This window comes from Rosa chinensis, chromosome 5, assembly GCF_002994745.2.
Source record: "Rosa chinensis cultivar Old Blush chromosome 5, RchiOBHm-V2, whole genome shotgun sequence".
Classification (NCBI taxonomy): Eukaryota; Viridiplantae; Streptophyta; class Magnoliopsida; order Rosales; family Rosaceae; genus Rosa; species Rosa chinensis.
The window spans coordinates 16,814,416-16,838,490 of NC_037092.1; the positions used below are offsets into that span (position 1 = coordinate 16,814,416).

Below are 24,075 nucleotides of genomic sequence, written 5' to 3' on the forward strand. Positions count from 1 at the left end.
TTCTTGTTGGAGCCTCATTCCCTTCTCACTCTTTTATATAATCATGGTTGGTAGCTTTTATAAGTAACCGGTGTCTACTGTCCTTGACTATTACTTCTTAATCTTCAATATGCCATTTTGAATTATCAGTAATTCTCCAACTAGTAAAGGCTCTTGCTAATCAATAATGTTCTTTTCCTGGTCTTTTGACATTGTTATGAAAGGAAAGAAACCATACTGGTTCTGGTAGTCTCGTTCTCTCCTTCCAAAGCTTTGGTCGCTGCAACGATGCCAGGCCCGGACTTGATATTTTGATGCTTGAGGTGAAAAATAAAATGGGCCTATATTATAAGAAAGAAAGAAAAAAGCCGAATGAATATTTACAAATATATATATAATATATATATATATATATAATATATACATATATAATTAAACATATAACAGAAAAAGGATTCAAACATAGGCCACGAGTAGCATAAAAGAAAGGAATGTAACTTGCCAACTAATCCAATCTTATTGTTTAGTGAAAAACTTACAATTTATTTAATTAATAATTTTAAAAAAAAATACCCCAGAAAAAAATTAGGCTTGATGAGACACTGGGCCTGAGAAGGCTGACTCACCGGCCTCATGTCAGGTCCGGCTCTGAACGATGCTATATAAATATATATATATATATATATATATATATATATATATTGATTTTGCATTGTTCAATTTTTCCTTGGAAATGCTGAACTTCTTTATAGAGGTTTGGGTCAAACATGAATTTAACCATCTTTTCCGTTGTTGATTTACTAAAAACAAAGTCTTATTCTTTGAAATACCTTACTTACAGTCTTATGAATCCTATATATCTCCTTTTGTTAGAGGTCTGTCTATATCAATGTTGATCAAGTGTTACTTTGAAACTCCAAGCTTATGTGTACTTAATTACTGATTTGATCTTTACATAAAGATTTGATCTTTACATAAAGATTTGATCTATTAAAGTTCTGTTTCTTGAAAGAAAACAGATTTAAGCTAAAGTGTCATTTCTTGGTAGCTTCCTATTACAGTTTGAAAAGGGATTTCAAGTTCAGTTTGAAAATCCTTTGAATGGTCCGTTTGGTTTGGAGAAACAAAAAGGTTTCATGAAAAGAAAGGATTGATTTCTTAATGATTTTTATTTGGTTAGGCCCAGGAAAAAGTTAAGTAGAGATTGTGCCTCCTTAGGGTGAAAGACCCAAAACCTGATCAAGATCCGCTTGTACGGGGTGCGCTCGGTGACCTTAATGCAAGCAATGGGCTCTAACCAGAATTTTAAGGATTTCAAGGATTCAAGTTTTAGTGTTCTGGAAACCATTCTTGAAAGTTTACTTTTGGAAATTTACAACCAAGAGAGAGAAAGGATTTTAGAAAAAATTCGTAAAGCTAGAGTCCTTTGAAGAGAAAAAGGCTTTATGGTTTTTGCATTATTCCTATTTGGATTCAAATGAGTATTCCTTATCTACTGGACTTGCTGTCAGGTGGTCTCTAATTTCAGCCTTCTTCTCTTTTGGTTATTTATGGCAAGGTGACTTATTCAAGTTGATAAATCTTTGACATCTTCAACTACAATGTTATATTTGAGTAGTGTTTCCTTGTCATTTTATATTACTTTGGATCTCTGGTTTTCTTTCACAAGTGCAGCAGCAACTATTGATCTTTAACCTCAATTTGTAGTTTTTTTTTTCTTATGCTAAAGAGTAAAAATAAAAGCATGTTTTCTATCCTTCACTTTCTAGTCCATGTTGGGCTAGAATCTTAGTTATAATAAGGATTGTTATTGTCGTACCTACTGAGCTTGTGAAGCTTATTCCCTATACTCTTGTCATTTTATTTCAAGTAGTCCATGCGAGGACATTTAAGTGATATTCTGGAGCTTTCTTGAGTGGAAGTTTGCTTGGCTTTACTTTGTAATGGTGCGTTGGTTATGCCTTTATTATTGATCAGATACCTTTGTTCTCTTGGCTGGGATGCCTTGTCATATTTGATTTGAGGAGTCTGAGTTTCTGGTTATCATGTTATGAAGTGGTAGAATAGTTTGGCTGGCTATGAAGTGATAACCTGGTGAAGCTATCGATGCTATATGTGATGGATGATTTTGAAACTAAACTTGCTTTTGTACAAAATGTAATGCTCTGTTTAGTATTATGTTTTTAAGATTGTATAGTTTACTTTGAAACTTTGAAGGCAACAGTACCAAAGAAAGAAAGTTGTACTTAAAGCTTTTTGCATCTTCTTGGTGTATTACTGGTGTAGTTCTTCTAGATCCTTGAAAAGAAAGTATATTTGAATTTCATGAGATTTCTAATTCTCAAGTTCCATTTCATTGTTGCTAACAAAATGATTCTTCGTTTAAAGAGAACCCAACCAAAATTTTGGTGGTTACATTTCTAGTTCTTTCTTAAAGTCTTCAGCTTGAAAAAAAAAAAAAAAATCCAGCGAACTTACATTTGCAACATAATCCATCACTTTAGTCATGCCTTAAGTGCGGGGTGTGACAATGGACTAGTACTGGAGACACTTGAATCAATTTCTCAAGATAGTCAAACTCAATGGCTTAGCTGTATCCGCTTCTAAAGTAAAGTTATTCCAAACCAGCATTAGGTTCTTAAGATTCAATATCCAGCAATTGATCTAAGATTAACCCTATTGACAGAGTTATCCAATTCGCAGATAAATTCCCTGATGTTATCTTAGAAAAAACCCAATTACAAAGATTTCTAAGTTCATTAAGGAAGCGAACTAAGGGCTAACTCTTCGCCCTTGATCGAAATTTTATTAATAGAAAAGAAAGGTACAAAACGAAGGGGGACTAGACCAAAACCACTTCCAATGGACACAAAACAACAAGGCGAGCATACTCAAAACATGCAAAGGAACAACACATAATAAGTACAAGGAAATACAACAAAAAGGATCAAAAGACTAAACATAAATCTACGAAAAAACATGAACTAAGAGAAGCGATAATGATGCAGAACAGATGGCAGCCCAATTTGAAGAACAGTTGGATCGTGCTAAAGGAGGAAAACGAAAAGTGACTAGTAGACGCGAAACGGGCTTTCGGAGTCCGATTGGGACGTACCTTACCTTTCTGGAAAGGGAATCGCACCAGAAATCAAACTCGTTGCCTTGCTATGACCTGTGACCTTTTTCAGGCTTTCGGGGTCGTTTAGGGCTTCAAAACTGCATTTTTCTATTTTTCGGTGTTTTGGTTTTCCTAAGTATTTTCGGGTTGTTTTCGTTTTTACCCATGGACTTTAGGGTTTCATTCTTAGTCGCCCTAGGGTTTATTTTCTTATAAATAAGCTGCCTTAAGGCTGCAGAATGTATCTTTTATCTTTTATCAATAAAATTGAAATTATTCTCTTTTATCTCTGGTGGACTCCAGAATCCTTTGCTTAGGTTTATTCCTGGTAAACCTAGATATCAATCCGTCTGCGTCAGGTGGTATCAGAGCAGGTCTTCCCTGTCTCTCCTATTTACCTTGGTAGCAATGGGTGAAGTTACAAAATCAGATATCGAAGCTCTCACAGCAGCGTTTACCGCTGCCATCAACACCATGAACAATCGGATGGACCAGCAGACCAATCGGATGGACCAGCAGATTGGGGAAATTCGTGGGTTGTTGGGAGAGAGAAACAACCACAACAACAACGATCGGAATAGAGGCAGGGAAGGAGGCCAGCGTGTTAGGGCTCCACGTAGAGAGGTTGTTGTTCATACTTCAGAATCTGAGTCTGAAGAAGAGATTGTGCAATATGAACCACAAGGACAAGCTGACCAAGATTACAAAGTCAAGGCCGAAATTCCTTTCTTTTCGGGCAACTTGGGTGTAGAAGATTATCTAGATTGGCAGCTTCAGGTGGACATGTTCTTTGAGATTATGGAAGTTCCTGAACATAAGCAGGTTAAGCATGTTGCATGGAGATTGAAGAGTACTGCTGCAGTTTGGTGGGATAAATTGCAGAACACTCAAAAGAAACAGAGGAAGCAGGGTGTTAAAACATGGCGAAGAATGAAGCAGCTGATGATGGAGAGGTTCTTGCCAGACGATTATGAGCAGATTTTGTACATGTTGTATATTGAATGTGTCCAGGGAACTAGGACAGTGGCTGATTACACCGCTAAGTTCTTACGCTACTCAGAGCGTAATGAATTAGGAGAAACTGAAGGCCAGAAGGTGGCTCGCTATGTCAGTGGGCTGAAGCCTTCCATTCAGGAGAAAATCGGGTTGCAAACTGTTCATACTATGGCAGAAGCTTCAAACCTAGCATTGAAGGCAGAGTTGTTAGAGAAGCCTTCACGAGCTTCTTCTTTCCAGAGATATAACTACCAAAGGAGCACAGATTTAGTAAATGCCTCAACTGACAAGGGCAAAACCACACTGCAGAAAACAGAAGGTGCTTTCAAGGCTTCCAATCCTCCTTTTAAAGGGGCTGGCGGTTCTAGTGGTGCTCAAAACAGGGCCCCGAACCAGAGGTTTAATAATCCTTATGCTAGGCCTACAACAGAAATTTGTTATCGATGCAACAAGCCTGGTCATAGATCTAATGTATGCCCTGAGAGGAGAACTGCCCTTATAGATGATTATGATGAGGATGAAGAAGAAGTTGGAAAAGATGGCGATTATGATGGGGCTGAGTTTGCGGAGGAGGAGTCTCCTGAGAAGGTTCATATTGTGTTGCAGCGGGTTCTACTATGTCCTAAAGAAGAGGGGCAGCGGCGCAATATTTTTAGGTCACTTTGTTCCATTAATAACAAAGTGTGCAATTTAATTGTGGATAATGGAAGCTGCGAAAATTTTGTAGCCAAGAAACTGGTGGAGTATTTGCAGTTACCTACGCAGCCTCATGAGACACCTTATTCCCTCGGGTGGGTCAAGAAAGGTCCACAAGTTCGAGTTGTTGAATCCTGCAAAGTACTGGTATACATTGGTAAGCATTATAAAGATGAAGTTATGTGCGACATTATTGATATGGATGCTTGTCATATTTTGTTTGGACGACCTTGGCAATATGATGTGGATGTGACTTATAAAAGCAGGGATAATGTGATGTTGTTTATGTGGAATAACCATAAAATTGCTATGGCTCCTGTGTGTAAATTTGAGAAATCTGGTGTGAAGAAAGGGGAGAGTTTCCTAACCTTGTCTAGTAGTGAACTTAAGATGGAGAGGGCCTTTAAAGAATCTGAGGTTTTCTGTCTAGTGGTGATAAAGAGGTTGTTGTCTGCAGAAAAGGAAGAAGTGGTGATCCCCAAGGAAGTGCAGGACATATTGGGGAAATTTGAAGAGTTGATCTCGGATGAGTTGCCCAACGAGTTACCACCTATGAGAGACATTCAGCATCAGATTGATTTGGTGCCTGGAGCTAGCTTGCCCAATCTGCCACATTACCGAATGAGTCCCAAGGAGAATGAGATTCTGAGAGAGCAGATTGAAGAATTGTTGAAAAAATGGTTCATTCAAGAGAGTATGAGTCCTTGTGCAATTCCAGTCCTCCTTGTTCCTAAGAAGGGCAATCAATGGCGGATATGTGTTAATAGCAGGGCCATTAATAAGATAACTGTGAAGTACAGGTTTCCTATTCCTCGTTTGGAAGACATGCTTGATGAGCTAGAAGGTTCCAAAGTGTTTACCAAGATAGACCTTCGAAGTGGATATCACCAGATTCGAATCAAGCCAGGAGATGAATGGAAGACAGCTTTTAAGAGCAAGGATGGCTTGTACGAGTGGATGGTTATGCCATTCGGGTTGTCTAATGCACCCAGCACTTTTATGAGGCTTATGAACCAGGTTCTTCGTCCTTTTATACGTTCCTTTGTAGTGGTGTATTTTGATGATATACTGATATATAGCAGGACCAAAGAAGAACATCTGGTACACTTGAAGCAGGTTTTGGGAGCTTTATAGGAGAATAAACTGTACATCAACTTGAAAAAGTGTACATTTTGCACCAGCAAGTTATTATTTATGGGATTTGTGGTTGGAGAAGAAGGCATTCAGGTTGATGAAGAGAAGGTACGAGCTATAAGAGAATGGCCAGCTCCAAAAACAGCTTCTGAGGTGCGGAGCTTTCATGGTTTAGCTACCTTCTACAGGAGGTTTGTGAAGAATTTCAGTACCATTACTGCCCCTATTACTGAATGTTTGAAGAAAGGCAAATTCCAGTGGGGAGAGGAACAAGAGAAGAGTTTTGCCTTGATCAAGGAGAAACTTTGTACTGCACCAGTTCTCGCTCTTCCCAATTTTGATAAGGTTTTTGAGGTTGAATGTGATGCTAGTGGCGTGGGAGTAGGTGCTGTATTGTCACAAGAGAAGAAACCAGTAGCATTCTTTAGTGAAAAGCTGAGTGAAGCTCGTCAGAAGTGGAGTACTTATGATCAAGAATTTTATGCAGTGTTCCGAGCATTAAGGCAATGGGAGCAGTACCTGATTCAGAGAGAATTTGTATTGTTCACGGATCATCCTTTTTTACGCCCCCAAGTCCCCACATAGGAGGGACATGGGGATGTAAATAAAGGGGGGCATACTATTGCTATCCATAATGGAAAGGAGCATTTGCCTATTTATATAATAGATCGTATGGTAGGACATAAATTGGGAGAATTTTCACCGACTCTAAATTTCCGAGGAGCAAAAATTTTATAAACAGAGTAAAAGCTCTCGATAAAAATCTAGTGAAAACTCTCGCTAAAGAAAAGAAAGATTTGTCTCACTATTCTCAGTAAGGGAAGGAAAGGACACAATCCGCTCAAGAGAGTTCTTGTGATCCCAGAACAACTCAAAAGATAAAAAAGTATCGTTAATTTCTTCATGCTCGTTCCAAGTTCTACGTAGGCTTAGCTGTTTAGAACCATCAATGATTGGTGAACCCGCGGATCCTGCTCAGCAAGGGGATGGCAAGTTCCAAATTATCACTACTACAAAATCGAAAATAGACAACGTTACCTAGATAACGGTTTAATAAAAAGCGTTGTGATTTTTTTTACAACGGTATAGTCGAAACCGTTATATATAGATACTAAGAAAGTGTTGGTCCCTTGGTTAGAAGTTTTCTCATTTAACTTCTACAATGGTGCGATCGAAACTATTATCTATAGATGCTAACAGAGTGTTGGTCCCTTGGTTAGAAATTTTCTCATTTAACTTCTACACCGGTGCTATCGAAACCATTATCTATAGATGGTAATATAGTATTGGTCCTTTGGTTAGAAACACTACCAGAAGACCAAGTTAAAAAATTTCGGAAACACAGGAAGAAAACTTTTTATTCTCGCGCACTTTGGTTCTTTTTCCTACTTTACCAAATTTAATAACTGCGTGACCCATTCTCTCTCGCTCACTCCTGCTACTATCTCTCCTAATCAAGTAGTCACTTTAGTGAGCATTTCAACCTCGTTGCAAACGCGCTCCGTGGTCTAGAGCCACTTGACTGGGGTAAATGAAGTTCATAAGAACCTTCATTATATTCCGTATCTAGATCCCCATAAAGATACGTAGTGACCACATTTGTAAGCTGCATGTTTAGTTATTTGGAAACTACCAAACTGACAAGGTAGTGGAGTGCAATGACATCCATTACGAGAGAATATGTCTTCTCGTAGTCGATTCCAGGGCGTTTTGTGAGAAGCCTTGCGCCATAAGGCGAGATTATCATCTCTTTTTCTCATCACGCTATCTAACGAAGACCTATTAATGTCAACAGGTTTTATGTTAGGAGGTGTTGGCATCTCATGCCCGAAATCCTTCCTCTTCGTTAGTGAATCCAATTCAACCTGGATCGCATCTTTCTATTTAGGCCAATTTTCTCTACATTGACATTCTTCAACGGAGTAAGGTTCGATGTCATTGGTCTCAATAATTCCACGTCCTCATGTACACTAGTGTAGTTCGTAGAGATCTCTATATTCTCAGGCATTGGTTCTAACATTGAGGCGTCCCCCAACGATGTCTCTTGGACATAACCACAATCCAAAATATTCTCATGAGACGGATTTTGAGTATCAATGATCAATGGATCAAGTTGTGCCAAACTCGTTCTCTTCTTAGGGCGAGAATCCATCGAACCTATGGGTCTCCTGCGCTTTCTAGCGGAACCCATGGCCTATGACGCCATTATGCCACCTTGTGGCGTCACCATACCACAATCCATGGTGGTGGTGCCGTACCCATCTTCTCTGGGTGACACCATGTCCTCTTGTGGGGACATCAATCCTTGCAAGCATGTTTGCAGCAGGTATATGTGATCTTGTCACTTTTAAGGGATCGAGATGAGACATAGTGGGGACAGACCATGACAATTCCTGTCGTTCCTGTTGAACATTGACGTTCTAATCTCCCCTTAACGACGGGAAGACTGTCTCATCAAAGTGACAATTCGCAAATCCAGCTAAATAGAGATCGCTTGTCAAGGGTTCTACATAGCGGACTTATAGTTGGAGACTCATGTCCAACAAATATATATATATATATATATATGCATTCGTTGCAATGACTCATGTTGATGCGTTGTGGCGGCGCAATTGGCACATGAACCACACACTCAAATATGCATAAATACGAGATATTAGACTCGAACCCAGTCACTAGCTGTAACGCAAATAAAAGTTGAGTGGCTGTTATGAGTCGTAGACGGATTAGCATAGCTGCATGCGATATTGCATAACCCAAGCGGAAATATTGGTGCGCATTACCAATGTCCGGGCTACCATCGTAGTCGTTTAATGGTGGCTTTTCCGTGAGACCAATTGGGTGTGTACATGGGAATATGATACTTGATATCAATACCCAATGATATGCAATAGTCATCGAAAATTGTCGATGTAAACTCTCTAGCATTATCAAGTCAAATTGACTGAATGGGATGATCTGGGTAGTGAGCCCGTAGCCATATGTTATGTGCTAGGAGTGTAGTATAAGCAGCATTACGAGTGGATAATGGCACAACACGTGACCAGCGTGTTTGCGTATCAACCAACACCATAAAACATATATACGGTCCGCAAGTTGGTTGATCAAATCCATAGAATTCCCTTAGATTCTTTGTAAGAATGGAATTATTTCCTCAATCTCCTTTGCATAGGATGGTCTCAATCCTAAATAACAGGCTTTACAGAACGAAACATGGGCTTTATAATCAACCAATGAGGCTTTTGGTTAAGCCATAATGTCACAATAGACTTGAGAAGTAGAGAGAGGAGTTTATGGAGTCAATGCCATGTATTTGCCGCAGGGGGTAGGCAGCGCCGGCCATGTATGGCCGGTCTTTGCACAATCATGGCGCCATGAGGCGCATGTGTAGCTCCTCAAACCAATTCTTGGTTCTTACCTTTCTTCGTTCTGAAAATGGATGTCCGTGTAAAGTCTTTAATACACGGATCATCATGTCAAAGCCTATATGTGTCAAAATCCCATAAGTCGTCTCTCATGACATGGTTGGATTCAATAACTCAAATAGTGGTTGCATACAACCCACTAGAGCGACACATAAGTTTCTCTAATACTCGTTTATGTCCATAGTCATTAGAGGTGATGCAAAGGAACTCTGTCCATTCTCATAATGTGTTTCCACATGAAAACCATTGGCTCTTATATAATAAAGTTCGAATTAAGGTATGTCCAAGACATTAAGTAAAAGAATTGACACTTTATTAATAGCCAATGATTACATCAAAGTTTCCAAAATCTAATCCAAAATAAAATCACACTAAGACACATTGTAGTCACTCTATCCGTTTGGTAACTCCAATCAAATATGACCAGGAAAGTAGAGAGAGATGTTGGTGGAGCGAGGCTCTCTTAAGTACCAATAATCTCAATGACTTTCCTAGACATCACATTTTATTGGGTCCGCCACATAAGAAAGAGTTAATACAATTGTCATTTATTGACTAAGGCAAATTGCCATTACAAAAGTTCTTGGAAAAATAAAAGGACTAATCTAATCAAAGTCTGCTGCATCCTTGTGCACTTCATCTTCAGCTTTGAAGTCCTCTATGGTGAGATTGACATCTCCACCATCTTCTTCTTCTTCTGCAAGGTACACTTCTTGCTCTCTTAGGTCCCTGTATGCCCTGTATCTTTCAGCTAGTTCCTCACTTGCCTTGCATTGCTTAAACCAATGCTCAATTGATCCACATGATGACACTCATCATTGTGGTTGCCTCCCTTTAATTGAGGTGCACGTTGTGCACGTTGCGGGTGTTCCCTAGGAGGGTTGGTGCCACCACCACGACCCATGGCGCCACCATTACGGCTAGGGATACCACGACCTCCTCTCCCACGTGTGGCATTACCACCACGTGTATCCACACCAAACTTGTGGTTTCTTTCCTGGTTAGGGCGGTTATATGGGCCCATACGTCCCTCATATCCCCCATTCTTAGGGTTCCGCTCCTTGCGCCCTCCTTTGGGTACATTATAATTCGCCTCATGAACGCTCTTAGTTCCAATGGGCCTTGAATTATAATTTCTCACGAGTATGTTATCATGTTTCTCAGCTACAGATATGATATTGATAAGCTTATGAAACCTCGTGATCCGTCCAGCATTGACTTCAGTACGATATTGCTTTGATATCACAATGGCTAAAACGGGGAAGGTGGAGAGAGTCTTCTCAATTAGCTCTTGCTCTGTGATAGGTTTTCCACAAAATCTCAACATGGATTGTATGCGAAGAGCTTCTGAATTATATTCAGCAACAGACTTGAAGTCAGCAAAGCGCATATTGTTTCATTGAACCTTCAAGTCAGGGAGGAGGGAATCTTGGATATTGCCAAAGCGCTCTTCTAGCCCTACCCATAGCTTTCTTGCATCCTTGATCGACATATACTCCAATCTGAGTGCTTTGTCCATATGACGTCGCATCAAGATGACTGCTTGAGCATGTTTTGCAAGTGTTGGGATGAACACAAGATCCGGGTTAGGTGCCTAGATTATGGGCAATATTCCCTTTGAAGTGAGATGGTTCTCAACATCGGTTACCCAGCTATGGTACTCCGAGCCTGTTGAGTCAAGCATGGGAAAGTCAAGTCTAGGTTCATTCGACATCCTGAAAATAAGAAGAGAAGATATATTAGTTTCGGAGTTAAACTTCCACGAAAACTAAAACAATAAGATTTCGGAGCTATGCTACCAAGAAATCAATTTCCAATAATCTCTTTTGGATTAGACCAAACAATGATGTTTTAATATGGTCACAATTTGATGCTTACGGACGCTCTTAGTCCAAGCATTGTGAACGCTCTTAGTTCACACGAACACTCTTAGTTCGTTTAATTATGAACACTCTTAGTTCATACGAACACTCTTAGTTCGTTAAGCGTGAATCCCCACAATTCCGCTTTGTTAAATATCAAAATCATTTGGCAACATATATTCCAATATTTGCAGAAAATAAAAGGAATTTAAATACAAGAAAGCAGCAACCTTAATTATAAAAACTTACGTGATTGTTCTTGGCTTGAAGACACGCGCGTGTTGATGCAGGCGTGTAGCTAAATTAGGATTGCTGGAATCTGGTCGGAAATTGGCAGTTGGTGGGCCGGGTCCCTTCCTCCCTTCCTTTTTTTTTCTTTTTTTTTTTTTCTCTGGGCCGGGTCCCTTCCTCCTTTTTTTCTTCCTCCTTTTTTTTTTTTCGCGACTTCTTTCTTCCTTCTGGTTCTTCTCCCTGCAGCGATCAACTGTTGAGCAGGTGGGAGGGAGGCTGCTGGGATCGGAGGTGTTGCGGTGTACAGAGGGGGCTGGTGCGCGGGCTATGCGGAGGGAGGCTGATCGGAGGTGCTGCAGATCGGAGGTGCTGGTGCTGCTGCAGATCGCGGCCTGGGCTGCTGGCGGCTTGGGCTGTTCGCGGCAGGACGCAGGGAGCGGTAGGAGGGCTGCAGGGAGGCTGCTGCTGCTGCTGCAGGTGCTTGGCCTTGGGCAGTTGTGCAGCAGGGAGGTGCGGCAGGGTGGTAGGAAACAGCGGGGGCTGCTGTGCAGTGCGGGTGTGCAGGCAAGGGAGGCCGGTGTTGTGCGGCAGAGAGAAAAAAAATTTTCAAAAGCTAGGGTTTTTTTTTTTTTGGTTTTTTTTTTTTTTAGGCTAGGGTTAGGGCTCGTGCTGATAACGTGTTGTAGGAGAATAGAATTGTGTTTATTATTGATAATAGGAGCCCTTTAAATAGGGAGTTACAAGGTACCAAAAAGGTAATAGAATCCGATTACAATTGAATACCTATAACACATTCCTATTACAACTCTAAACCCTAGTTTGTAGAGGCACACATTATGTCGATATCCTTCAACAAATAAATTATTATATTGAAAATAAAAGTTGAATAATTTTTTTGCTTTGTTCTATTAACCAAGATCCCAATCCAATACATTATCAAAAGAAAAAACAAAAAAAAATCCCAATCCAATCATCATGATTGGATATTAACCCCATCAAAACTAGCAATTCTTCAGTGACAGCAACCAAGATTAGTATTTGAACTAGCGATTCTTCATGTTCATCTTCTTAAACCCAGCAAAAAAAAAAAACGAAAGAAATCGCAGCAATTGTTCATGTCCATCTTCTCAAACTCAACAAACCTATTTTGGAAGAGAAACGGAAGATCTGGGAACTACCAAGAACCAAAAAGATCGAAAAATCGAAAAACAGGAGTACCAAATGAGGAGCACTTGTTTACACCTTCAAGAGTAACAACAGTAGTGAGAATGAAGACAAAAGGCAACAAGAAATCGAGGACTAGAATGGTGTGGAAGACTGTTCTATAAGAGATGTGACGAGCTGCGACCTTGATATTCATCAAGTCAATAAACCCATTGCTGCTCAAGATCGTTATGCTTCTCATGCTCGGCGAGAAGTGAAGCTGCATCTTCGTCTATGCAGCCCCAACAACTCTTTTTTTTTCTCCTCCTCCTCCTCCTTCAAATCCCTATCACAACCCCCCCCCCCCCCCCCCCCCAGCTTTTTATCAATGCCACCCATGCCCTCACCATTAGATCCAAACCCACCAACCCCATTATTCCAAGCCTGCTCTGTTCTCCTCCCACCACCGCTGGTACACCTTCATCCTCAGCTCCCTCCCTCCTTCCCCTCACCCCACCAACCTCCTCTACACCTACTCACGTGTCGTCCATGGTTCCTCCGCCTCCCAGGCCCACGCACTCCAATCCTACCCCGCCATCCTCTCCTTCGTTCCTGGCATGCCACACCACCAGCACCTACAACCTCCTCGGCCCAGCTGACAACTTCGGCCTCGCCTCTGGCCCTTCCGCTATATCATCATTTCTCAAACTTTAGCCCAATTCAATTTCAAAGAAACAAGCTTTCAAAGTCCTCGTTCAATCTCTTGATGATGAATGAGAGAAAAGAAGAAATTTTTTTAATTTTCCCTTTATTTCTCTCTCTTAATTATAAAATTTATTTAAATTAATTATTTTATTCATATTAAATCATGGTTTAGATAAAAAAGAAATTTGAGGGCACATCAGTCATTTACCTCACTTTTTCGGCCTCACGCGTCACACGTGGTCAACTTGATGGTGCCATGACAGAAAGTTGACGTAAGTACTATGTTGACAAGAAAATATAAGTCCAGGTATCACATTGATAAGTTTTAAAGTCCATATATCACTTTGACAGTCCTCAAAGTGTCCAGACACTGTTGGGGCATTTTTTCCAAAAATAATTGAAACAGCTTTCCCTCATTGGGAAAAATGCATAACTAAGCAGCTATGTAAACACTATGGAAAAAAAATAATAATAAAAGCAACTTTCTAAAAGTTACTTTTGAGTAATGCTAGGTAAATCACATTTTTGGTACTACATGCATCTCATCTTATGTGCCAGCTGATGTAGCACAAATCCAATCTATCGAATGATTTCATTAAATGATATTGTTATGCCACATCAGTTGCCACATAAGGTGTGATGTAGGTGGTTCACTTAACATTAATATTATTCATCATTTTAAGTCACTCTGAGTGACTATGTAAGTGGATATACTAACATTAATGGACAGTTAATGCAAGTTCTCATGAGACTTCCAAGTCCACTCAAACTCATGTAAGTATTTCCTCAACTTTGTTTGCCAGAGCAACAAGTGTATGTAGGACTTATTTGATCCATTTAGACCTACAAAACTATTCTGGAGCTTTGCGCGCGCGCGCGCTCACACACGCGCTTGAAAATTCATATTTGTTCTGGTGACTTTGTAATGAACCCGATAAATTAAGGCTAAGGGTTGAGTTCATTCTAGGACATGATAACCTGAAGTTTTAACATTTAAGGTTAAAGCTTTTAATATGTGTGGATCACTAAGGCTAACTGCGTAGTTTGAGTAGCAGTCAAAATGAATAGGACCATTGAAAAGACTTGACTCAATTATTTCGAGAGTGCTATCACTAAAATTAATGAATCGCGCATCTCGTAAACAAAGAAGAATAGAGGCATTAAGGCCTCTCCTTGTTCAAGGTTTTACACCTATTTGTACTAGTCCTATGTGTAGGAAATTGTGGCTATCTTTTTTATGTTTTTTGATGGACTCTGGACTAAATAATTGACAAGTTTTATGTTGCTTACTAAGAGCATAAACTTGCTCGACAATTTTGAAATCAAAATTTTCATTTGACTGGTATTCAAATTGTTCTTCATTAACTATATCGGGGATCTTATTAAGACTGGATCTAGAACTAGAACTTACTGAATGGAATCTACAAAGTCTACTCATCTAAACAAATTTTTGGAAACTGGACAAAAGTGTATTTGAAGAGTCTGTGTTGAAATCTAAACTTAGAGCCTACCTTTGAAACTTACATTCCAGACTTTCTGACACGAGAATTCCTACATGTAAGAAGGTATGAAATTCTGCAAAAAAGAAATCGCAAAATTGCTTAATAAAGGAATTATCCAAAAAGGTAAATCGCCTTGGTCTTGTCCTGCTTTTTATGTTCAGAAGAATGCTGAATTAGAAAGAGGTACACCTTGCCTAGTAATTAATTACAAGTCATTAAATAGTGTCTTGGAATGGATAAGATATCCCATCCATAATAAACGTATCTCATTAATATAGATTACATGATTCAATCATTTTTTCAAACTTTGACATGAAGTCAGGTTTTTGGCAAATACAAATTAGTGAAGAAGACAAATATAAAACTGCTTTTGTAACGCGTTTTGGTCATTATGAATGGAATGTAATGCCATTCGGTCTTAAGAATGCTCCTAGTGATTTTAGAATATAATGAATGATATATTCAATCAATTTAGCAAATTTTGTATAGTTTACATAGATGATGTCCTTATTTTCTCTCAATCTATGGACCAGTACTGGAAACACTTGAATCAATTTCTCAATATAGTCAAACTCAATGGCTTAGCTGTATCCGCTTCTAAAGTAAAGTTATTCCAAACCAGCATTTGGTTCTTAGGATTCAATATCCAGCAATCTAAGATTCACCCTATTGACAGAGTTATCCAATTCACAGATAAATTCCCTGATGTTATTATCTTAGAAAAAACCCAGTTACAAAGATTTCTAGGTTCATTAAGGAAGCGAACTAAGGGCTAACTCTTCGCCCTTAGTCGAAATTTTATTAATAGAAAAGAAAGGTACAAAAGGAAGGGGACTAGGCCAAAACCACTTCCAAATGACACAAAACAACAAGTCATGCGTACTCAAAACTTGCAAAGGAACAACACATAATAAGTACAAGGAAATACAATAAAAAGATCAAAATACTAAACATAAATCTACGGGAAAAAATGAACTAAGAGAAGCGATAATTAATTCTTGAATACAAGCATCTACCATACTCTGCTAGAAAGGGAGAAGGTAAATTTCTCCACCAAACTGCATCAACATTTGAGGCACCAAAACGGGCAAATTTGTATATGGCTTACAACAATAAAGAGAATCCAAAAGAGAGACAACGTACCCAGTCTAGAAAGCCACAAATGCCCCATATTGACAACCTTCAATGCATTTTATTCTTTAATTTTCCTTTCCAATCAAGTCTTCCTTTGCCAACGAGCCACTCTCAATGCAATTGCTAATGCTGCCCTCTCCTGTATGTTATCAAAGAATCGAAAATAGGCATACCTCCATGATTTCTTCATAACCAATGTGCCACAAACACTCCAAAAGCCTATGATGAAGCCGAGGACAGCGCTAACATAGATACCAAACTTCCCATTCTCATCAGTATCATCATCATTATGATCACCATCGTCAGGGTCAGCTGGTGCGAGTGCGCCATCTCCCGGGCAGACAGTTGGAAGAGGAACCCCACACAAGGATGGATTGCCAACATAAATGGATGAATCATCGAGTGTTCGAAGTTGGTTGCCTGAAGGAATTCTGCCTGACAAGTTGTTGAAAGACAAGTTCAAGTGAGACAAAGAGGTTAATGAAGAGAAACTTTGAGGAATCTGCCCGGAGAGGTGATTTTGTGAGAGATCAAGAGTTTCCAGCCATCGCAAGTTTCCAATCTTCAAAGGAATGTTTCCACTCAACTGATTTCTTGACAAGTTCAAGGTACCCAATGCAATGAGACTGCTTATTTCTTCAAGGATTACACCTTCTAAGTTATTTGATGAGAAATCAATGGTATTCACCAAATTCAGAGTGGTGTTATATACGAGTTCTTGTCCCTTCAATGTCAAGCTGGTCTTCTCAAGATAATTTAACAAAAAGTACGTACGAGTGTCATTACCGTAGGCCAAAGCAGTCAGATTATACAAACACTTGGGAATGGTCCCTGAAAATTTGTTGTGGCCAAGGTCTATGATATGAAGAGATTGAAGAGAGCACAATCGATTGGGGATATGTCCGCTTAAAGAGTTGGATCGCAATCTGAGCATATACAATTCAGATGATACAATTGATCTTGTCTGTAAAGGTATGCTTCCAGTAAATCTATTGCCTCCAAGATCAATACTCTGCAAGTGGCTGCAGTTTTGGAAGAGAGAAGAAGGAATCTGACCCCCAAAATTGTTGTTCCTCAGATTCAATACGTACAGTGAGCTCGGAACACCCATTGAACTGGGGATATTGCCAGACAAATTGTTGTCTGAGACATCTACAACCCATATATCTCGCCAAAGACTCCATGCTGGAGGTAATTCTCCAGACAAGTGATTACTTCTTAACATAAAGATATATAGACCTGACATGTTGCACAAAGAGGGTGGTATACTACCATTCAGATGATTGTCAGATAGATACAATTTTAGCAAGTTAGGCAACAGTTGACCATAATTTGAGGGAATTGGCCCCGAAAATAAATTGCTTTGAAGATCGAGATAGGCGGCAGCATCACTAGACCAATGTGGGAGAGGGCCCTCAAATTGATTATGACTCAAATCTATATACTCCAAAGATGGGAAGTTCATGTGAAATGGAAGCCTTCCACGAATTTGGTTGTTAGATAAATCCAGCGATGTGAGTTGGAAAGAAATCTTCAAGAACCACTCTTCTGGTATGAAATCTGAGATTCCAGTATTACTGAGATTGAGATGCGTTAATTCAGTTTGAGACTGAAGCCATACCCCAAAGGCAGGACCTGCTCTGCAGTTGGCAATGTCAACGGAATCAAGCTGGAAAGGAGGAACCCAGTCATGAGCCACGTTAAAAATGAGGGACCTAGGTAGGTCTGTATTGACTGCAAAGAACTCCAACTTTGTGAGAGATCGGAAATGCGCTTCAGTTATATTGCCTACCCACAAATTTTGAGATAGATCTAGGTGAACTAGCTGAGAAAGTTGTCCCAAACTTTCAGGAATGGACTCGGTCAAATTATTACCAGAGATGTCAAGTGTTTCCAAGGATGATAAATTATCGATAGATTGTGGAATTGAACCAGAAAATTGGTTTCCACTTGGATGAAGTTCCATAAGATTTTCTAGCATTCCCAAGGCGGCAGGCAATTCACCTTCCAACATAATATTGTAAGATAAATCAAGTGACTCTAATCTATGACTTGTACAGTTTGAGAAGCCATTCAAAACATTTTCCAAACTACCATTGAACGAGTTTGACGAAAGATCTAATATAATTAGGCTGCACAAAGTACCAATGACTTTGGGAATTTGACCTTGGAGAAAATCATTATTTGAACGAAGGTCTTCCAAAGACTTGAGGTTTGCAATTTCAACAGGGAAGTGACCCGCGAACCAGTTGCTAGATACATCAAGTTTTTTGAGGTTGGTAAGATTAAAAAGCCAGCTGGGAAATGAAGAATTAATAGAATTCCCTGATAGATCAAGAACCAATAGGGATGTGAAGTTCACTGACGGAAGCTGGGAGTAGTGTGGAAGGTTTTGAATTTGGCAAACAGACAAATGCAACTCTAAGAGTGAAGGAAGCATGTTGACATCATGTAGCCAACTTACTCCTGTGCTGCTAAGGTTCACACCTCCAAGATTGAGGTACTTTAGGGAAGAGAGATGAGAAAGCCAATTCAAGTTTTTGGAAGAAAGACCGCGATAAACAGAATTGAGGTCAAGATAGTTCAAGTTTGAGAGGTTACCAAGAGCTGGGGGAATCTCTCCCACAAATGAATTATATGAGAGATTGAGATACCTCAAACTTTGAAGCTTCCCAAAGAAGTTAGGAATTCGACGTCCTTGAAAATCGTTTCCGCTTAGATCAAGGTAATATAAGTTCTCAAAGCTAAGCAAAGAAGGATTAATCTTACCCCCCAAAGAAGTCTCCCAGTAGAAGCCTTCATCATAATTCAGGTTCCGGAGGTCCATCTTTACAACGTGACCTGTACGGTTGTTGCATGAAATCCCTTTCCATTGACAGCAATCCTGACCCACCCAAGAAGAAAGCCTGCCGGAACGATCAGTAACATCTCCTTTGAAGCTGAGAAGCGCTCGTCTCTCTTCCTGGATGCATGATGATGATCTCACACCACTGGGAAGTCCATCTCCCAAACACAGTTTAGTAGTCTGCAGAGATGTAGATGCGAGAAAAAGAAAGAGCAAGTAATGAGCAACATTGTTGATGAGGAAGCGATAGCCGGAAGGCTTGAATTGGTTTGCACAGAAGCTATCCATGTGGAAATGTATAGAAATCTAAAACCGAGTAACATTTAAGTACTGTATAAGTGAATAGTCTGAAATGAATGGTGTTATTCCAAAGTCGTGAACGACCACGTTTTACAAGTTTTCATCGATTCACTTACTTTCTTTGTTCCGACTGTATTAATAGACCCAAATGAGCTCACAAGCCGGAATAATTCTATTTCTTTTCATCCTCATTCCAGGATTCGTAGAAAAGTTCCAAAGACTACAAGAAAAAGGGAAAAGTGAACAAGCTTTTGTCATTGATTTTAGGTTTCGGCACTCAATCTTGGTGTAATGTTCACATTTGTCATTGATTTTAGCTTTCGGCCGTCAATCTCGGTGTAAAATGGAAACTGGTCTATTGAATCGAGGGAATTTGATTGGGCAATGTAAGGTAATGTCATGTTCTGTGTACATGTATGATTAGGCAAACTACCAAACTCCTGAAAAAGTGCAATAAACTTCTGGCAAACTCTCCCAACGAGTAACTCTTCTATTTTGGTAAAAATTTGTTCTTTTCACTACAGAATAGCACTGAAACTAGTCATAAATCTAACCCAGGATAAGGATGATTATTTTATGCAATCAACAGAAAAAGAAAAAAGAAAAAAAGTTTTTTAAGGGTGAATATCGTCATAGAAGGAAGAAGCAGAGGGAAGAGCAAACTTTCATAAAACCATAGCACTGAAACTCATCACTCTGATACAAAGTACATGCATAGACTCACTTAATACAGGAGAACAAAATACCTCATGTTATCCAATCGGTCAACACTTGCACCTTATACGCAGAGCATAAAGAATGGCTGATTGGGCAATTTATAAACCATGATGGCTCAGAAACATAGTACAAAATACTGAAATAGACCATGGCAGATGGCAATAATTTTGCCATAGACCTCCTTCGAGGCCTCATCACTTCTTCATTCTAGCTAGGGACCTACTGCTGCTGTTCCTTTGTGCATTCAGTTGCTTATGCTTTCCCTCCGGTAGAATCAGATTTTCCTTGTGAAGCTGCCATTGCTACAACTTCGCCAGGAGGTGGGTGGTCAAATCTGCAGGTTGCACCATACTTGCAAGCGCCGGTTTTAAGGTAATACACATAGATAACGGCACCCTGTAAAAAAGTTCCACCCTTGTTAAATGGTCTTACATGTATAGGATAGATGATGCCTATATGGAAATATAAAATAAGATTTCAACATTCAGAAGAGAGATGGTTAAATGCTACAGAAAATGCAGTCACTTCTCACTGGAAATAAAGGTCTTAACATTTCCATTTTTTCCAATCACTATTGTGCAAACAGTATATTCATAGTTATCATAGTTTCAATAGATAAGTGGCAATCTGAAACTACTAATGCAAAGACTTAGAAGAATTCACTCATTCTTAGGAAGAATAGCCATATGCTTTTCAAGCTTTTTGGAATATAATGGTACCCTGCTCAAAACAAGGACAGGTGAACCGTACTGATAAAAAGACTTGGGATAGTCCCAACAGAGAATAGCTCCACCATCTGTACCTCTCTCCTAGGTAGTCCAGCAAGCGTTAGCTTCACATTTTCTTGTTGAGATGGCTTTGTTGTTGACAATGCCACTGCTGGCCTATCAATTGGGTGATGGAATCTGCATTGTGCACCATACTTACATTCTCCAGTCTTCATATAATACTACAAAATGAAAAAAACCACAATACATAAACATGAGAGCAATCATCATCAGGTTCTTAATGATTCAGAAATATGAACAAGTGATCAAACAAAATCATTTCTGGCCAAATGTCTACCATCAGAGTAACAAATGTGGATGGATAAAGCAACACATCATGTCCTGACAGTTTCATGAATAATATGACGAGAACTATCAATTGTTGCAACTGCTAAACATGTTGAAACTCAAATTCACTATACTTTCTCTTAGGATCACTTTCATTTATGCACTATCACTATTACTATTAGTTTCGTTTCGTGTTTTTTTCCTTACTGAGTTGGTTCTGTTTTTGGTGATTACAGAGGAATGGAGTATAAACAAAACAAATAAAGCAGAGGGATTGATACCTAATTAGGCGAAAGAGCAGCGATTGGTGCTCACCGGAATTCCACCAGCAAAGGCACCCAGGTAGTAAAGCAGTTGCTTCGTGAATTGCTCCTGGTCCTTATCTTCACATCATCACCATTCCAAAGTTCCACCAAAAACCCACAAACAAAAAATCAAATGAACACTAGTTAAAAATCAAAAGAAGTGTTAACTAGTGCCCATCCCCAAAGAGCTGCTATACAAATAATCATCAAATTTACCTGCATGTGTTTGAAAATTATTAGGTGGTAAAAAGTTGAGTACGAAAACACTAAACAGATCTTATGTAGAACCAGTACAGTATGCATTGCAGTAACAATATTGCAGTTCATAAGTAAATTTCTGAAGGAGGATAATAGGTTAGACGGAAAAAACAAAAAATACAAATTTCAAGTAATATGTATAAGATGGAACAAATCTAGTTAACTTCAAAAGTATAGTTTTAGGGCTTCTAGAGTTAAATGCAACAGAAAAGCTACATCTGAGTTTCGGGTGGAAGATACTGAAAATATCAAATATAATGTAGTTTTACATTACTGATTAATAGAAATATTACGCAAGATTGTTTCAAACGAACTAAAAATTAAGAAACAGTGTAAGTGGTGTCTGCATCCAATGTCTGAATGAATCCAGGACAGGGAAAGAAAGAACAGAAAGTGAATAACAAATACTGTCTTTTCAACTCTTGTCAGTCTCTTTCTTGGAATCTGAGGACTCATCTAACATTCATCGTAAAAAATTTACCAATGGAATTGTATTTTAAGACCCATTGGTGCATCAACCAAATTGGCCAGTGTCCTGATAAAGTTCAATCTGGACAGACTTCAGAGATATACGACACACCGAAGCTATAGCAAAGGAGGAGAGAAGGATACAGACACTGTACCAACTCGATCAATTACTGCTGAAAATGCGCTTATAGACTGAAATTGGCACACGATAAGGGAGAAGTTCCCCAGGATATGATTAAAAGCAGATACTGACTGATTAATGACACCAAACTCAATTTTTTAAGAGAAGTACATAGGAGCAACGACAGCAGCAGGAAGAATTTGAATAAGATAGCGGTATCCACTAGTGAAAAACTCAGGATTTCTTGAATATATCAACAATTGCTGCAAGGTAATGTAGGGATATGAGGTTAATACACATCTAATAGGGACAACATAATGTGCAGAAACTTTTACATCTGTAGAACTACTTAATTGAAATAAAAGATCATGGCAAAAAAAAAAAAAAGCTGCAAATAAACCACAGCTGATCAAGTACTTTCGATGTGTTCAGAAGAAGACTGACATAGGAACGGTTATTTTGTGAATCCAATTTTGACTTGAGACAAACAATCATATAAGATGCAAAATAAAATCAAGAATCTTTGTGGATATTAAATGTAGCATCAATAATTCTTTCAACCAGTAAACTGCAATAGGGAATGACCAGCATACAGTGTAAATACAATAACAGAAAAATGGAAAAGACAAAAAAATCTTGCAGTTTAAAGTAACTACTCAAATACACACATTATTGCATCAACTAAATTTCAGGAGTCAGAGAAAAAAAGTCCTCAATGTAAAGGCATAGACTGCATGCATAGCAAAGTGAAACAAGAAGAAGTTTAAAAATTGTTCATACAGTTAGATTCTCAAAAGCACTTTTGAAGCATTGCAGCAAAAGTTGCATTTCATTGTCTTCACCACTATAGAAAGCTATTGATTCAGCATTTTCTCGAACGTGCACAAGTCCATAACGAAAATCTGCTTCCTTTTTCTCTTGTAGGAAGTTTAATGTCACCAAACCCTGAGAACAAAGTCGAATCAAGTTGGCATCATTCCTTATTGCCAGAGATACCATTGCATAATGATGGGAACAAATTTTTGCTAAATGAGTTACAGATACTTATCCTTCCAATAAAGAAACTGATCACTGTTACACCAATCGAATATACTAGAAGAACAACAAACAGCGGAGGATAGATACCAAATAATATGTTACTGAATGATATGAGATCTATCACAGCATTGAATAGTGTTAAAGAGAATGACAGGGCTGTCCCCGTGAAAGAACTTAGATCATCAACAATTTGCTGATCTGGATTATCAATGATTGATTGGGATTGAATTCAGTAAAATGTTTGGTTGCTCAGGTAATGGTCAATGTAATAACGCTCCATCCAAGATCTCCACCTCAAAGAAAGAGTTTCTCTTGCATAATTCCGCAACACAAAAATCTGCAGAGAATATTGTAAATAGGGAACAAATGCATCAATAAGACAAGATCACAGTTTAACAGAATGGCAAAAGGGTAAGCATCAGACATAGACGATAAGCACTTGAACCCTAATGTAGCGGCCGAAATCAATCAAACTGCAGACTAAGTTGACAATGAACCCAAAAAGGTAATATACATCTAGTATATCTATAACTGCAAGACAAGTTGACAGTGAACCCAAAAAGGTAATATACATCAAGTATATCTATAACTGCAAGACAAATATAATAATAAAAATGATGCCTTCTTTACTACATAGAAAATATTGTTCCGAACAAGGAAAAGCCAGTTGAATTACACTCTAGTGATCAGCAGTAACCTAATCCTAACTGTAGATATCGCTGCATTTATGCATTATCACTATTACTATTAGTTTCGTGTGTTTTTTTCCCTTACTGAGTTGGTTCTGTTTTTGGTGATTACTGAGGAATGAAGTATAAGCAAAACAAATAAAGCAGAGGTATTGATACCTAAGCGAAAGAGCAGCGATTGGTGCTCACCGGAATTCCACCAGCAAAGGCACCCAGGTAGTAAAGCAGTTGCTTCATGAACTGCTCTTGGTCCTTATCTTCACATCATCACCATTCCAAAGTTCCACCAAAAACCCACCACAGAAAATCAGTAAAGTTTCCAACTTCATCACAATTCAGAGCACTAAACAAAAC

General features: G+C 39.0%; 2 protein-coding genes across 10 annotated transcripts in view; one reads left to right on the forward strand and one right to left on the reverse strand.

Moving 5' to 3' along the window:
• Window positions 1-3,505: 3,505 nt before the first annotated feature.
• On the forward strand, window positions 3,506-5,630 carry LOC112203294. Its single transcript, XM_040505741.1, has 5 exons — window positions 3,506-3,805; window positions 3,920-4,252; window positions 4,334-4,936; window positions 5,138-5,483; window positions 5,590-5,630. The coding sequence occupies exons 1-5, from the start codon at window positions 3,506-3,508 to the stop codon at window positions 5,628-5,630; spliced, it is 1,623 nt and encodes a 540-aa protein (XP_040361675.1).
• A 10,037-nt stretch (window positions 5,631-15,667) lies between these two features.
• Window positions 15,668-24,075, reverse strand: part of LOC112203295 (receptor-like protein EIX2) — a 72,121-nt gene continuing 63,713 nt past the window's right edge. For 3 of the 9 annotated variants that reach the window (XM_040506491.1, XM_040506492.1, XM_040506493.1), the window contains 6 exons: window positions 23,881-23,978; window positions 22,775-23,369; window positions 21,124-21,363; window positions 20,590-20,736; window positions 19,817-20,183; window positions 15,668-18,950 (listed from right to left, as the gene is read on the reverse strand). In XM_040506491.1, the coding sequence (XP_040362425.1) occupies window positions 16,008-18,752 (2,745 nt within the window). In that variant the 5' untranslated portion in view covers window positions 18,753-18,950; window positions 19,817-20,183; window positions 20,590-20,736; ... (1 more) ...; window positions 22,775-23,369; window positions 23,881-23,978 and the 3' untranslated portion in view covers window positions 15,668-16,007. The other 6 variants (XM_040506488.1, XM_040506489.1, XM_040506487.1 and 3 more) reach the window with 4 other exon arrangements.

Coding starts and splice junctions, on each gene's coding strand:
- LOC112203294 (XM_040505741.1), top strand. CDS start 3,506: ATGGGTGAAGTTACAAAATCAGATATCGAAGCTCTCACAGCAGCGTTT. Junction 4,253..4,333: donor AGAAAATCGGGTTGCAAACT/GTTCATACTATG, acceptor TCTTCTTTCCAG/AGATATAACTACCAAAGGAG. Junction 5,484..5,589: donor AAAATGGTTCATTCAAGAGA/GTATGAGTCCTT, acceptor TGTGAAGTACAG/GTTTCCTATTCCTCGTTTGG.